Source organism: Talpa occidentalis, unplaced genomic scaffold, assembly GCF_014898055.3.
Source record: "Talpa occidentalis isolate TD23 unplaced genomic scaffold, MPIMG_talOcc4v2.1 talOcc4.9, whole genome shotgun sequence".
Lineage (NCBI taxonomy): Eukaryota > Metazoa > Chordata > Mammalia > Eulipotyphla > Talpidae > Talpa > Talpa occidentalis.
The window spans coordinates 33,129,196-33,145,365 of NW_023605305.1; the positions used below are offsets into that span (position 1 = coordinate 33,129,196).

Below are 16,170 nucleotides of genomic sequence, written 5' to 3' on the forward strand. Positions count from 1 at the left end.
GCTCCGCGTCAGTGTCCGCTGCGCCGGTGTCCGCTGCGCCCGTGTCCGCTGCGCCCGTGTCCCCTGCGCCCGCCGCTGCCCAGCACGGTCTGAGCCATGCCTCTTCACGACACGCTGCAACCCCGTCAGGCCGGGCGCCGGGTGTTCGTGGTGGGGGTTGGGATGACCAAGGTAAACAGCAGAGACCCGCGGAGGTGGCCTCCCTGCTTCTCTCTGTTCGGGTGAGGTCGGGGGAGCCCGAGGTGACCGGGAAACGGAGGGTGGGTCAGAGTCTGTCGTCGTTTGTCGGTCTGTCCTTCCTGCCCGGAGAGCGCCGGGGATCGCCCCGCCGCCCAGACTCGGCTTCTTTGGCTGAGTTGCCTCAGAGTGGAGACTCCAGTGGATTGATAGAGAGTGTCTGCGGCATCGAAAGGTCTCAACGTTGTTCCTGTGACCACTTCTTAACCCCCCCTCCTTCCCTTTTCTCTCTGGGTCACAGTTAGTGAAGGGCACTCCGAGATAACCCTAAGTCTCCAGCTCCGTGCTTCGGAGTGGGTTCCGTCTGAGGAAAGACCCTCACACCCGGAGGAAAGCGGGTTTGACAGTCACCAGCCCTGCACGCCCAGGAGTACACTGTGGGACCCCTTTTCAGGGACAGTGTGGACGGGGAGGAGACACATTAGCACGTGGCAGGGGTCCTGAATCCTCTAACCTTTAACTCCAGGAGGCCACCCATGGGTGCCCATAGTCCATTTCTTGACTCACCATCTCCATGCTTTGGTAATGTCAAACTGTCAAGTTTCTCGGTTGTTAAACTTCTGTTGTTCTCATTCTTTGTATCATGTCTTCACTTGGTTAGTTTCTTTGATTTTTATTTTATTTTTTATTTTAAAAGATTTATTTATGCATACAAGAGCTGGAGTACAGGCCAGAGATGCAGGTGCGGGCGGTGAGAGGATTCACCAGAGACAAAGCCGGGAGCAGAGCAGGCAGACGGACTGAAATACACTGCTGAGGGGAGACAGGAGACAGGAGAGGTCTGCCTTGCCATGTGGGTTGCTCCCTGGCTGGCCGGGGATCGAACTTGTGCTGCAGAGGCTGCGGATTGCTTCACAGTACGGTGCTTATCCCCTTGCGCCACCAGTTCCTTTGATTTTTAAAACATGAGTTGGGATCTTACCTTCTCCAAGAAGCCTGTGATCTTCCTGACTTTCCCATAGAGTCCCCTATGCTTACCTCTGTCTTAGTACTTTCTGTGCTCTGAAACTGTGCATGTCTATTCTTTTCCATACCATGTAAGTTCTTCTAAGGTAAGTAACATGCCCTAATTCATTGCTGTAGCTCTAGCAACTTGAAAATGCCCGAAGTCTCAATAAATGTTAGTCGGGCAATACTAAATGGGTCTGCCTTGTGAAAGAGAGTTCCTAGGACAAGTTCTCTTTCATTAAAAGAAAAATGGCACTTTCAACCCACAGCCCTTAAAATGGACTTTGTTACCCTGTGCAAACCTGCAGTTTGACAAATACTTTATCTTATTTAATCCTCACTGTGCAATGGATTATACCCATTTTCTTGTCTTTGAAGCTGAGCAGCTAAGTCATCTGTCTTAATATAGTTCCTAAATTTTGGAATTGCATACTTGAAATCTCATGTTTTTTTTTCCATGCTCTCTCTACAGTACATTATTGTTGTAGTTAATTCATCATTTAAGCATATATTCAATAAACCAGGTATTATATACCAGGAATATTATATACTAGGTGTTATATATCAGGAATACAAAGGTGGGAGATAAGTAATGTTTTTTTTTTTTTTTTTTTTTTTATATATATTTTTTTTAATAGAGGCATGTTTTCTTTCTTTATTTGTTTGTTTGTTTTGTTTATACATGCACTGGGTATAGTCAGAAGCGCGGGAGGGTGAGAGAATTCACCAGATCCAGAGTGGGGAGCAGAGCAGGCAGAAGGACCGAAGTACACTGCTGAGGGGAGCAGCGGGCGGCAGGAGAGGTCTGCGCGCCATGCGGGACCCTCCTCTGGTGGCCGGGAAGCAGCCGGGGATCGAACCGGCGCCGCAGAGGCCGCGGGCAGCTTCGCAACCCAGCGCTCAACCGCTGCGCCACTGGGGAGGCCCGATAAGTAATGTTTTTAAGGAATACAAAATATGAGGAAGAGGATAAGCAAGTAAATGAATACAATGTGTTGGGACATTTTGTTAAACATGGCAGATTGAAAATAGGAATTTATCTCTATTGGTGCTTTCCAATCCCACCCAAATGACTAAAACAAGACAGTTTCTTAACTGAAAGACAACTTCTGTTTGAAAAGGCCAGTCCAATGAATAAAAAGAAAACTTACATTAAAATGTATTGTTTTGAAATTTCAGAACCCAAGGAAAAAGGAATTCTAAAAACTTTTGCACAGAGAAAAAAGTTAGTGGTATAGAAAGAATCTGGATGCAAAATAGCATTGAATTTTTCAGTGGCAACTTCAGAAGTGAATAAGAATGCTTTCAGATTTTCTGAGTAAATTTTTTTATTGGGATATAATTGATCTATGACATATTAGTTTCAGGTATACAACATATTGATTTGATATTTGTATATATTGTAAAGTGATAACCATCATAAGTCTAGCTAACATTAGATAACTAGTTAACATTAGTTAACCACAGGTAGTTACACATTTTTTTCTTTTTTTTCTTTTCTTTTTTCTTTTTTTAAAATTTATTGATTTATTTATTTATACAAGCACGGGGTACAGTCAGAAGCGCGGGAGGATGAGAGCAGAGAGCAGAACAGGCAGAATGATGAAGTGCACTGCTGAGGGGAGCAGCGGGCGGCAGGAGAGGTCTGCGGGCCATGTGGGACCCTCGCCTGTGGCCGGGGATTGAACCGGCGCTGCAGAGCCTGTGGGAAACTTCTCAGCCCAGCGCTCAACCACTGCGCCACCATGGGAGGCCCACATTTTTTTCTTTTAATGAGAACTTTTAAGATCAGTCTTATCAACTTTTTTAAAAAAGATTTATTTATGCATACAAGAGCTGGGGTTCAGACCAGAGGTGGGGGTGATGAGAGTATTCACCAGAGACAGGATGGGGAACAGAACAGGCAGATTGACCGAAGTACACTGCTGAGGGGAGCAGCAGGCAAGTCAGGAGAGGTCTGCTGCGCCATGTGGGTAGCTCCCTGGCCAGCCGGGATCAAACTCGTGCTGCAGAGGCTACAGACAGCTTCATAGATTGCATCTTAACCTCTTGCAGCACCAGGGAGACCCTGTCTTAGCACTTTTTAAATATATAATATTAGTAAAGTATTTCCTAAAAGTTTATTTCCTAGTAAGATAATTCAAAATTGAAATTCAAGCTCTGAAAAGTTTACCTTTTGCATATTCCTTCTTTTAAACATAACTAGTGAAAATGTCCACCCAAATGGTGGATCTTAGAGTGAATCCAGCATAGGAGAACATTGAGGGAAGTCCCAGAATGGCAGCTGTGCATAGGTTTAGAGAGGACACCTGTCCAGTTTGGAATAGGTCTGTGGATGGTTCCAAGAAGAAAGTTCTGTAGGGAAAATTTTTTTGACCATGTGGCATATGGATTTAAGAGATGTAGATGTTTTGGTGTTGTAGATAGGGAAAAAAAAAAAGCAAATGAAAAAATAAGACAGTTATTCAAATTAAAAAAACGGTTCTCTGTAATGTTACTGAACATTAGCATTAGTATTGTTATACTGAGATTATTACATGTGTACTGTGGTGTAAAATACATGAATAAGTATGAGATATTCTACTTTAGTCATCCTTAGTTCCTGAGAACTAAGATTCTTGGGAAGAAAAGAGATACAGATGTAATATAGAAGTGGGTAGGTTAAATCTTATAATTTTGAATTTAAGTTTGAAGTGTTAGTATGAATCTATGAGGTATTTAATCTTTAAAAAAGTTTGTAACTATCTACTTGAAGAGGCCTAAAAATATCCATATTATGGTCTTGAAATATCTTTTCTAAAATAAGTAGGTGCCTGGAAAAACTGGGAATTCAATTTGGGCAGGAAATATACAAGATAAGTCTAGTATATTTTATCATTTTTTAAAAAGATTTATTTATTCATGCATACAAGAACTGGGATATAGGCCAGAGGTGAGAGGGTTCACCAGAGACAGAGTGGGGAACAGAACAGGCAGACTGACTAAAACACACTGCTGAGCGGGGCAGCGGGCGATTGGGGTACAGGCCAGAGGTGTGGGGGGTGAGAGGATTTACTAGAGACAGAGTGGGGAACAGAACAGGCAGATTGAAATACACTGCTGAGGAAAGTAGCGGGCAAGACAGGAGAGGTGTGCTGCACCAGGTGGGTAGCTCCCTGGCTGGTCGGGGATTGAACTCGTGCTGCAGAGGCTGTGGATTGCTTCATAGGTTGTGTCCTAACCCCTTGTGCCACAGGGAGGCCCTATTTTATCGTTCTTAATGACATGTTTAGCCCATGTTCAAATATGAGTTCATGATAATTTCTTAAAAACCAAGTAGCTATCACCTTTGGAGCATTATAGAGAATCTAGTCACTGTCTTGAAAACAGGAAAATGGAAAGATTCATGCATTTGTCTTTCATATATGAACTATACCATTGGATAATTAAATAGTATGCAAGGAGTAATCTTTTCTAAAAAGTAATAAATAAAAAAGAAATGACAGAATAACACTATATGATAGACCCAATGAATTAATGAATTTAATTAAGTAGTGGTACCCATTAAAATGAGTGCTTTATCCACAGTTAGGCTGCTGCCTTCCATAGACACTAGAGACAGAGGCCTTATCTTTAGGTATTGGCTGGAACAAATGAGTTCTTCAGTCTTTTGTTCAGTTCTTTTGGGCAGTCATGTGTTTTCTTTGGCAGGCACTGTTACAGGCTAGGGTCATCCTTGGAATGTGACCTTGTGCTGTTAAAACCACGTTAGTGTTTAAGTCTTTATGGGCTAATATTGAGGCCTAAAGGTATACAAAGTATAATATTTAGATATATGGTTTTCTGTATCTCTTATTTATGAAAAAGGTTAAAACTTTAAAACTGAGATAACTCCAGAAAAAAATACCCAAAATTGTACAAGAAAGGAAATTTATCATAGAACACAATTTAGCCCAGTAGTAAGAAATATTTCCTTAATCAAGTAAACACTGAACATTGACTTAGTAAAAAATATTGTGACTTAACTACATTGCTCTTTATTAGAGGTAATTTCTTAAATTGATAAAGACATAACAGTATAAGACTACTTAGAAGCAAGAGTTGGTTGTGATTAAAGAATTGATTGTGATTGTGATATGAAAGAAAAAGTGATTTGTTTTGGGAGCAAGTAAGATGAGTGAAATAAGACTGCTGCTTTTTATTAAAAATCTTGTAGTACTTTTTTGTTTCTGTATTTCTGTTTCAGGTGAAAACTAAAAACCAAATATAAACAGGGCATTACTAGCCTCAGCAGTCTACTTGTGCCCTTGTCCAGTCACTGATCTCTTGTCTGCAATGGGTTACTACTATCCTGACTTCTCATCCTTAATACTGTTAGAGGGCAACCCCGATATAAAATGGGTTGCCTGACTATGGGTCCTTACCCACATGCTTAAAGGGACTTATTAATACTTAACTGCAGGCACACACAAAAGGTGAATAAAAGGTTTATTTACAAGGGAAGGGGAAATGAGGAAAAGTACAACTCAGGGAGAAAAGAGGGAGATAAAGTCTGAAATGCATCCTACACGTTCTGCTGACCTGGAATCCCAAAATGGCACTTTGAGAGCTGGCCGTAAGCCACAAGCCACGAAGCCAAGAGGAGAGACCCCCCCAAGACCCACGTGTCTGGTTTTATACCAAACCTGGCTGCTTAACTCCACCCTCAGGTCACAGCAACCTTTCCTTTGGTGGTGATGGGATTTGTCTTTCCCAATGTCTTGATGGCTTTGGTCTGGAGTGGAATTAGCTGAGGACATCCTTTCCCCCTAGCAATACCATAGATTAGTTCTGGTTTTATGTTCAACATGTTTGTGAGATTCACCCATAATTTTATGGATTCTCATTAATATAACAGTTGCTTGTGTCAACATGCATTTATTCAAATGTTATGGACTTTTGGTATTTTCCATATAAATATTTTAATTTTGAATAATTTTGTATGTATTTATTTGCTTGACTAATCTTTAAAAAATTGCCTTAATTTCAGTAAGAAATGGGAAAGTGCAGTCATTGTACTATTGGATGATAATTTAATCCTTAATGGGTATTGCTTGTGGGAGCCCAGCATAGTTCTCTCATCATAGTAAGTTTTTTCTGTAAGTGCTCTGATTATAACTAGTGAACTGAAGGGTAAGTAGGGGGAGAATAGGCAATTTTGGGGTACCTAATTAGGGATTTATGAAGGATTCCCTAATTCAGGAATTATGAAAAATTGAGATGAATCAAAGCTAGGAACACATGTTAAATGTTTTGTTTTGATTCAATTCAACAGATGTATTTTGAACAATTGAGCAATGAAGTGTTACATTTAAGTCAGATGACTGTACAGTGTTTCAGACTGGAATTTGTGACCCATTGGGGAGTTGTGGAATATTTCCTCTAGCATTAAAATAATTGAAATAGAATAAAATATATTTTATCATGAAAGATAAAGATAAGTATTCATGAAATTTTTGCTGTAGTTATATTGTTATAGGGCAGCCCCGATATAAAACGGGTTGCCTGACTGTGGGTCCTCACCCGCGCGCTTAAAAGGACTTATCAATACTCTACTGCAGGCACATACGAAAGGTTATTGCATGGAATTAGCTCAGGACATCCTTCCCCACTAATAGTATATGTGTGTATATACTGGGTTGTATATACTCTCTCCCCCATGTTAAAGATTATAAGGTCACAGCCAAGTTGGCTCTTGCACTGTATGGCGATACAAGACTAAGGGCCTTGGGCTTGGTTCTGTTGGGATAAAATGTTATTTTACTGCCCTGACGCCAGAAGAAATTAGGAATGACATGTTGCTCAACAGCTGTTAGGCCAGAGAAATTGTAATTTAAGAAGTTAAATGTAAATAAAGCTTTGTATATTTGTTTCAGTGGAGGCAGGTTACTCTCCAGATTGCGTTATATGTATCTTGTGGTTTGCAGTCATAATATCTTAAAAGCCATTTCTCTTTACATTGACCACTGACCAGCAAACTAGTCCACCTTAACTAATGGGATCACCAGTTTTGGTAGATTTACTTTTTTTATGTTTCTTAAGTCTACTTTCTATTCTCTTTGCTGCTGTGTTAGTCAGCTCTCACTTATACTCTTTCAGAGTCATGACACTTAGTCTCAGTGCCTCCAGCTTTGGCTCCCTTCATTCATTTTACCACATTATATTGAGAATGGTCTAAAATGCAAGTTTTCTTATCCTAGTCTGTTGCATTGGGCAACACCACACTGATAAAGAAACGGGAGTCCTGGAGCAGGCTACATAATGCAGGATGCTGCTGAAGAGCAAGAGCCTGGCCTTTTTATCGATATACAGCATCAGTTGTAAGGGGGAGGAGAAAAAGGAAAGGGGAAGGAGATTAAGGAAAATGGAAGAATGTAGAAGATCAGGGGTTGTGAGTCTGCCCTCCAGGCACTTCATATCTGCTTGATTACTCAGTATTGTCATTGAGATCATCCCCTAGTTCCCCAGCCATGGTCTGTTGATTCAGCCTCTGGGGTTCCTTGTTATACATCAGGTTTTTTTTTTTTTTTTTTTTTTTCTTTTTACCTTTTTGCTGAGATAACTTAGTTTACAACACTGTGTAGGTTTCAGGTGTATCTCACATCAGCCACTGTATCTATGGCACCATGCCCACTACAAATATCCAGTTATCTGCCACTAACCAACTGGCCACCTCTTCCTATTCCCTCCCTCCTACTTCACCTCTGGTAACTATCATTCTGTCCTCAGAGTCTAAGGGTTTGTTTTTGTTTTGTTTGTTCAATTTGTACCCTAGTTTTCTTATCTGTAAAATATTTAGAGGCATGTTTTATTTATTTATTTTGTTTGTTTGTTTGTTTTGTTTATACATGAACTGGGTACAGTCAGAAGCGCGGGAGGGTGAGAGAATTCACCAGAGCCAGAGCGGGGAGCAGAGCAGGCAGAAGGATCGAAGTACACTGCTGAGGGGAGCAGCGGGCGGCAGGAGAGGTCTGCGCGCCATGTAGGATCCTCCGCCGGTGGCCGGGGAGCAGCCGGGGATCGAACCGGCGCCGCAGAGGCCACGGGCAGCTTTGCAACCCAGCGCTCAACCGCTGCGCCACCGGGGAGGCCCTCTGTAAAATATTTAATAGTACCTACCTGTTAGGGTTTTTGTGAGGGTTAAATGAGCTTAGCACAGTGCATAACATAGTAAGTGTCCAATAAGTATTAGTAGTTATCATCATTTGGTCCTAAGTTATTGTCTGTGTCTATCAGTATCACTTCCTATCTTGTGCTTCAATCTCTGAGATATAAAATTTTTTGCAATACTTGGGTTGAGCATTTTCTTTCACTTCTGTTCATCTTTAAGGATTTAAATTAGGGCCTCCCCTCGTGGTGCAGCAGTTGAGCGCCGGGCTGCTAAGCTGCCCGCAGACTCTGCATCTCCTGTTCGCCTGTTCGATCCCCAGCCGCCAGCGAGGGTCCCACATGGCGCGACAGACCTCTCCTGCCGTGCCCGTTGTTCCCCTCAGCAGTGTATTTCATCTCTCTGCCTGTTCTGTTCCCCGCTCTGGCTCTGTTGAATTCTCTCACCCTCCCGTGCTTCTGACTGTACCCAATGCTTGTATAATAAATAAATCTTTAAAAAAAAAAAAGATATAATTTAACGTCAGTTCCTCTGAAAAGCCTCTTCAGTTCTCACTCTAAGATTGCGAATTTCTCTCCCATGATAGTGTAATTTGTGCCTTTGACATGATAGTTTAATTGTCTGTCTTCCTTTAGATCAAAGGTCCCTGTGGACAAAGATTTTGTATTTATTAGCAGAGTCCAGAAATATGATACGTGCTCAATATGTTTTTGTTTAAATGAATAGTAAATTAATTTCTGTGATGTTCTGTTGTGAAAAAAATCTATACTTATTTCTGTTTGACTATCTTTCTCTATATTTCTAGTTCTTCAATCCTGGAGCAGCGAATTCAAGAGACTATCCCGACATGGCAAAAGAAGCAGGTAATATAGAATGTTTAGAACTTTAAACATTATAGTTTATTGTGTGGTCTGTTTTGATTGTGGAAGGAAGAAGAACCTGGAAGACAATTCCCTAGTGACTCACTAAACTGAGGAAGGGAAAAGAGCTTGGGTCTTCTTAGCTAAATAGTGAGAGCAGACAGTAAACTGCCTATTTGTTTTTGTGCTACCCAACTGTTTGTTAAAACAGCAAAGGGCTCTATGGGAGAGAAAAGTAGGGTCATTAAAAATGATAATTTGATTTTTTTTTTAAAAGATTCATTTTATTTATTTATTCATACAAGAACTGGAATGTAGGCCAGAGATGCGGGGGTGAGAGGATTCACCAGAGACAGAGTGGGGAGAAGAACAGGCAGATCCACTGAAATACACTGCTGAGGGGAAGCAGCGCGTGAGACAGAAGAGATCTGCTGTGCCATGTGGGTCAGCTCCCTGTCCGGGCATTGAACTCATGCTGCAGTGGCTGCTGATAGCTTCATAGTGCTGAGACTTAACCCCTTGCTCCACCAGGGAGGCCCTAAATTTCTTTAGAGAAGTGCAGATTTGGCTTTAGTTCTTCTGGTAGTTATCTCCATATTTCTAAATGTTTATTCCACCATGCTTATTCCAGTTTTTGATTTTTCAATTTTAGACGTCTGTTTGCTTCTCACTGTGGTAGGTAAGGGTTTAGTTCACACCTCTCTAACCTCTGTGCATCTCTTCCCAGTTTATTTTCATAATTCTTCTTAGCTCCTCCATTGACCATTTATGCACTTTGGATAGCATCATTAAAACTCCATTCTTGGAGTCTCCCTGGTGGTGCAGGCAGTTGAGCGCCTCACTGTGAAGCTGTCCCCAGCCTCTGCAGCACTGGTTTGATCCTGGCTGGCCAGTGAGAATCCCACATGGCAAAGCAGACCTCTCCTGTCTCACCTGCTGCTCCCCTCAGCAGTGTATTTCGTCAGTCTGCCTGTTCTGTTCCCCGCTCTGTCTGTCTCTGGTGAATCCTCTCACCGTCCCGCGCATCTGGCCTGTACCCCTGTTCTTGCATAAATAAATAAATCTTTAAAAAGAAAAAAAAAAAAGAAAACTCCATTCTTGGGCCTCCCTGGTAGCACAGGGGTTAAAGACAGTGCTATCAAGCTATCACCAGCCACTGCAGCACTGAGTTCCCTGCAGGCCAGGTTGCTGACCCATAAGGCACAGCAGACCTCTCCTGCCTCGCCCGCTGCTGCCCTGAGCAGTGTATTTCAGGAGATCTGCCTGTTCTCCTCCCCACTCTTTCTGGTGAATCCTCTCACCCCCGCACCTCTGGCTTACACCCCAGTTCTTATATGCCTAAGTAAATAAGTCTTTAAAAAAAAAACCTCCATTCTTTATTTCATAGAATCATCTCTTGATGATAACTATGAGTCACCTTCCCCCATGATATTCTATCAATTTTGCCCTGTAGATGTACAGTGGAATCACTGAGATGTATAAGACAAGGATCTTGGCATTAAGGAGCTTTTAGTTGGATTTATCACATTTACAGTTAGGTATATGGTTAAGACAAAAATAGTTAAGTATCAAAAAGGAGATGTGAAAAGTGATGGATGTAGTAGCTTAGGGAAAGAAGTGATTACTTCTGAAAGGAGATATCTGATTTTATGAGGGATTTATCATTTGAATTGAACATAGACTTTATATAGAGGGAGGTAGATTTACTTTGGGAAAATTCTAAGCTCAAGTTTTACTCACCTGAAGCAAAACTGAAAGCATTATTTGATAAAGCCTTTTTGTTCTTACAGGCCAGAAGGCTTTAGCTGATGCACAGATCCCTTATTCAGCAGTGGAACAGGCGTGTATTGGTTATGTTTATGGTAAGTGATAAACTATGTAATCTAAAAATTATTTGTCCAAATCTACACCAGCTACATAACAATACAGAAACATTTATGAATTTTAAAGCTCACAATTAGAATTCAGAGTCTTATTCTTTATTCTCATCATTCCTACATGTCCCTTATAGGTCAGTCTAGTTTAATATGTATTTTTGCCATTATTCTATTGCCAAAACAGGTGATAAATTAAAAAACATTTTTATCTTAAAAAAGAAAAAAATACCCATAGCTCTACCATGTAAAGGTAATTAATATTATCTCTTTGTTGTCTTAAAATTTGTTCTTATTGACTTTTCTGTATAATAAATGTTTTCATTAAACAAGCCTGATTAGAAAAATAATGTATGCTAATTATATAAAAAAGAAAACACACAGAGAAAAACACAAGAAAAAATAAGTGACCTTTAATCCCACTATGATTACCATTAATTTTTGATATATATAAATAAGTGTGTGTGTGTATATATATATATATCCTTCAGTGAGTATAAATGCATGTGATTACACATGCATGTACATTGTTCTTTTATTTTTTTTTTTTAAGATACATTTATTTATTTATATAAGCACTGGGTACAGTCAGAAGCGCGGGAGGGTGAGAGAACTCACCAGAGCCAGAGTGGAGAGCAGAGCAGGCAGACTGACAAAATACACTGCTGAGGGTAGCAGCGGGCGTGGCAGGAGAGGTCGGTCGCACCATGTGGGACCCTCGCCGGGGACTGGGGATCCAGCTGGCGCTGCAGAGGCTGCGGGCAGCTTCGCAACCCAGCGCTCAACTGCTGTGCCACCAGGGAGGCTCCAGTGTTCTTTTAAAGAAAACAGTCATACATACTTTTAAAATTTTTTTAAATTTTATTTATTTTTTAAAGATTTATTTATTTATGCATATTAGAGCTGGGGTGTAAGCCAGAGGTGGGGGTGTGTGAGAGGATTCACCAGAGAGAGTGGGGAACAGATCAGGCAGATCTACTGAAATACACTGCTAAGGGGAGCAGTGGGCAAGACAGGAGAGTCTGCTGCGTCATTTAGGTTGCTCCCTGGCCAGCCAGGGATCTAACTAGTGCTTTAGTGGTTGGCAATAGCTTGACAGCGCTGTCTTTAACCCCTGCGCCACCAGGGAGGCCCCATTCTTTTTGTTAACTTTCTGTTCTCATTTTACTATATTCAGTATTTCCCATGTCATTAAGTTGTCTTCTTTTAAGTCATAATTAACATTTTTCAAGTAAGTGTTCTTTATTTTTCTGGAATAAATTAGATATTGTTATGTTTCCGAAATACGAAAGGTGGATGAGTATGTACTGGAAAGCTTATCTTTTTTCCCCCTATCTCATTGTCTCATAGATTCCTTCCCTTAGACACCAATTTCACTAGTGTATCTTTCCAGAGGTAATTTATGCATATGTAAACAAGTATATGCAAATGTATAAGTTCTCTTTTTCCTCTTTTGTTATACACATAATATACACATTTTTCTTTTGCGGTAACTTTGCTTTATGCACACTATTTTGTAGCTTTTTTATTGTTACGTAATTGTTCTAAATTACATCATAATGAGCTTCCTTGATCTTTTTAAATGATAGCATAGTGTTCTATTGAATAGGTATATCATAATTTCTTTAATCTACCTCCTTAAATGGACATTTAGAATGTTCCCAATCTGGCTTAGGAATTAAGTCTCAGGACCATCACCGCTGCAGCCTGAGTTTGATCCCCAGCCAGGGAGCTAACCCACATGTGGTGCAGCAGACCTTTCCTGTCTCACCCACTGCTCCCATCAGCAGCATATTTCTTTTTTTTTTTTTTTTTTAATTTATTTATTTATTTATTTATTTGTTTGTTCGTACATGCACTGGCTACAGTCAGAAGCGTGGGAGAGTGAGAGAATTCACCAGAGCCAGAGCGGGGAGCAGAGCAGGCAGAAGGACCGAAGTACACTGCTGAGGGGAGCAGCGGGCGGCAGGAGAGGTCTGCACGCCATGTGGGACCCTCCTCCGGTGGCCGGGGAGCAGCCGGGAATCGAACCGGCCCCGCAGAGGCAGCGGGCAGCCTCGCAACCCAGCGCTCAACCGCTGCGCCACCGGGGAGGCCCAGCAGCATATTTCAATAAATCCACCTGTTCTGCTCCTCACTCTGTCTACGGTGAATCCTCTCACCCCCTGCATCTCTGGCCTGCATCCCAGTTCTTCTACACAAAAATAAATATATCTTTAAAAAAAAAAAAAAAAGAATGTTCCCAGTCTTTTTACAGCATTTTAACGATTGCATGATGTTGTTTCTTTTTCTATGCAGGTGACTCTACCTCTGGGCAGAGGGCTATCTATCACAGTTTGGGACTGACTGGAATTCCTATAACGAATGTCAACAATAACTGTGCTACTGGTTCTACTGCTTTGTTTATGGCTCGACAGCTGATTCAGGGTGGTAAGGAATGCTTATTTATGTCGTGTACTTAAATAGCTGTGGGTTTATTGTCCCCCTTTCACAATTTCTCCATATGACTATCAGAGGGATTGTTTTATAATATTTATTTAAAAATTTTTTTTCCAAAATAATTTATGTACCATAAAATTCACACTTTCAGTGTACAATTCAGTGTGTTCTAGTATATTCACAGTTATACAACTCCCACTGTTATCTAATTTTAAAGTAATTTTTAAAAAATATTTATTTATGTATACAAGAACTGGGGTACAGGCCAGAGGTTTGAGGGGTAAGAGGATTCACCAGAGACAGAGTGGGGAATAGAACTGGCAGATTGACTGAAACATACTGCTGAGGGGAGCAGCGGGTGAGCGAGGCAGGAGAGGTCTGCTGTGCCATATGGGTAGCTCCCTGGCTGGGCATCAAACTCATGCTGCAGTGGCTGTGGACAGCTTCATAGTGCTGTATCCCAACTCCCTGCACAACCAGGGAGGCCCTGCTGTCTAATTTTAGAAGATTTTATTACCCTGAAATGAAACTCTGTATCCATTAGTAGTCACTTTTCTTCCCCTTTTCCTTAGTCCCTGGAAACCTCTAATCTAATTTCTGTATTTATGGATTTATCTGTTATGAAAATGGAATATATGTCCTCCTGTGGCTTCTTTCACTTAGCATAATGTTTTCATAGTTCATCCATGTTGTAGCACATATTTGTACTTGATTCATTTTTATGGCCAAATAACACTTGCAAGGCTATACTACATTTTGTTTATTTATTCAGCTAATGGACTTTAGGTTGTTTCCATTTTTTAAATCATGCTTATATAAAACATTTGTGTATAATGATTTCTGTGGCCATTATGTTTTCAGTTCTATTGGTTATATATCATAGTCTGTATTCATCCAAATAGTGTAGGATCTTTTATTAGGCCTTCTTTTCTGTTCTACTGATTAATTGTTGCTTATCACTGAACTACTTAGTGTTTTAATTGTTGGAATTTTTTTTTTTAAAGATTTATTTATATATGCATATAAGACCTGGGGTACAGGCCAGAGGTGCGGGGGTGTGTGTGTGTGTGTGTGTGTGAGAGAGAGACAGAGAGAGACAGAGAGAGACACAGGGAGACAGACAGAGAGAGAGAGAGAGAGAGAGAGAGAGAGGATTCACCAGAGACAGAGTGGGGACCAGAACAGGCAGATTGACTGAAATACACTGCTGTGGGTCAGCTCCCTGGCTGGCCAGGGATCGAACTCGTGCTTTGCTATAGTGGCTGCAGATAGGTTCATTGTGCTGTAACTTAAACGGATAGGTTCATTGCGCTGCCATCAGGGAGGCCCCTAATTGTTGGAATTTTATAATGTCTTACTGTTTGATAATGTTACTGTCCCTCCTTTTGTAAAAGAAAAATTTTGACAAATCTGTTTTGTTTTGCTGTTCACTTGAACTTTAACAAAAAACATCACAAAGGTGCCCTCTCCCTCCTAAAATAATTCTGTTGTGATTTTGATTAGAATCTTTCTTTAATAAAATATTTGCTTAAAAAAACAAAGAAACCTTTTACTTAATGTTTTAGTATTAAAAAATTAGCTATTTATATTTTTCTTTCATCAAAGCATATTTCTATGTTAATCAAAAGTTTTATTAATATATTGAGAATCGGGCCTCCCTGGTGGTGCAAGGGGTTAAGACACAACCTATAAAGCTATCTGCAGCCACTGCAGCACAAGTTCGATCCCCAGCCAGGGAGCTACCCACATGGCGCAGCAGACCTCTCCTGACCCACCCGCTGTTCCCCTCAGTAGTGTATTTCAGTAGATCTGCCTGTTCTGCTCTCCACTCTGTCTCTGGTGAATCCTCTCACCCCCCACACCTCTAGCCTGTACTGCAGTTCTTGTATGCATAAATAAATAAATCTTTAAAAAATATATTGAGAATCAAAGGAATACTTAAACATTTTCTTGATTTTTTTCCTTATTGGGAAGCATGAAAAATTATTTCTATAAATTTTCATTTATTAAAAAATTTTTAGGCTTATAGTTTGCTTTTCCATTTTATATAAATTGACATACTTATTTACTTTGAAGTATTTCATAGTATTTTGTCTAGTGTTTGGAAATTTAATTTTTCAAAATAATTGCATTTTCTTTTAAGGTATGGCAGATTGTGTCTTGGCTCTTGGGTTTGAGAAGATGGAGAAAGGATCTATTTCAATGACTGTGAGTCTCATTTACTGTTATTTTGGAGTTCATCATAGAGAGAATTTAGTTTATTTTGTGAATGATGAAACTAATGTTTAGAGAGGTTCCCATGATTGAATTTGAGGTTGGCTCATCTGTTTAATTTGAAGATCATTTACTCATTTAAAAATTAGTTCCATTCAACAAATTTAATAAATTATGGGACTTCTGATTCAGAGAATGGCCACCCAAATTGTTTGAGTCAGTTGTATTTCATTGTTTTAATTAGTATCCCTTTGTAACTTAGATAAAACATAGAGAAAATGTTTGTATTCTCTGTTTTATGAACATTTTCATAAAATGAATATGAACATTTTCTCTCTGTTTTAAAAATTTCTCTTGACAGAAAAAAATTCCCAACTATGGATATCCAAATATATAACTATTTATATTTATTTTTAACATTTGTGCATTTTTTCCCTCTTAGCAATTTATTTATCTATTTATTTTTATTTTA

General features: G+C 40.2%; 1 protein-coding gene across 1 annotated transcript in view; it reads left to right on the top strand.

The window, feature by feature from the left end:
• The first annotated feature begins 9 nt into the window (after positions 1-9).
• Positions 10-16,170, top strand: part of SCP2 (sterol carrier protein 2) — a 58,565-nt gene continuing 42,404 nt past the window's right edge. The window contains exons 1-5 of the mRNA XM_037498927.2: positions 10-171; positions 9,117-9,174; positions 10,962-11,033; positions 13,344-13,475; positions 15,628-15,692. Coding sequence (XP_037354824.1) covers positions 97-171; positions 9,117-9,174; positions 10,962-11,033; positions 13,344-13,475; positions 15,628-15,692 — 402 coding nt within the window. The 5' untranslated portion in view covers positions 10-96. The remainder of the gene's footprint in view (positions 172-9,116; positions 9,175-10,961; positions 11,034-13,343; positions 13,476-15,627; positions 15,693-16,170) is intronic.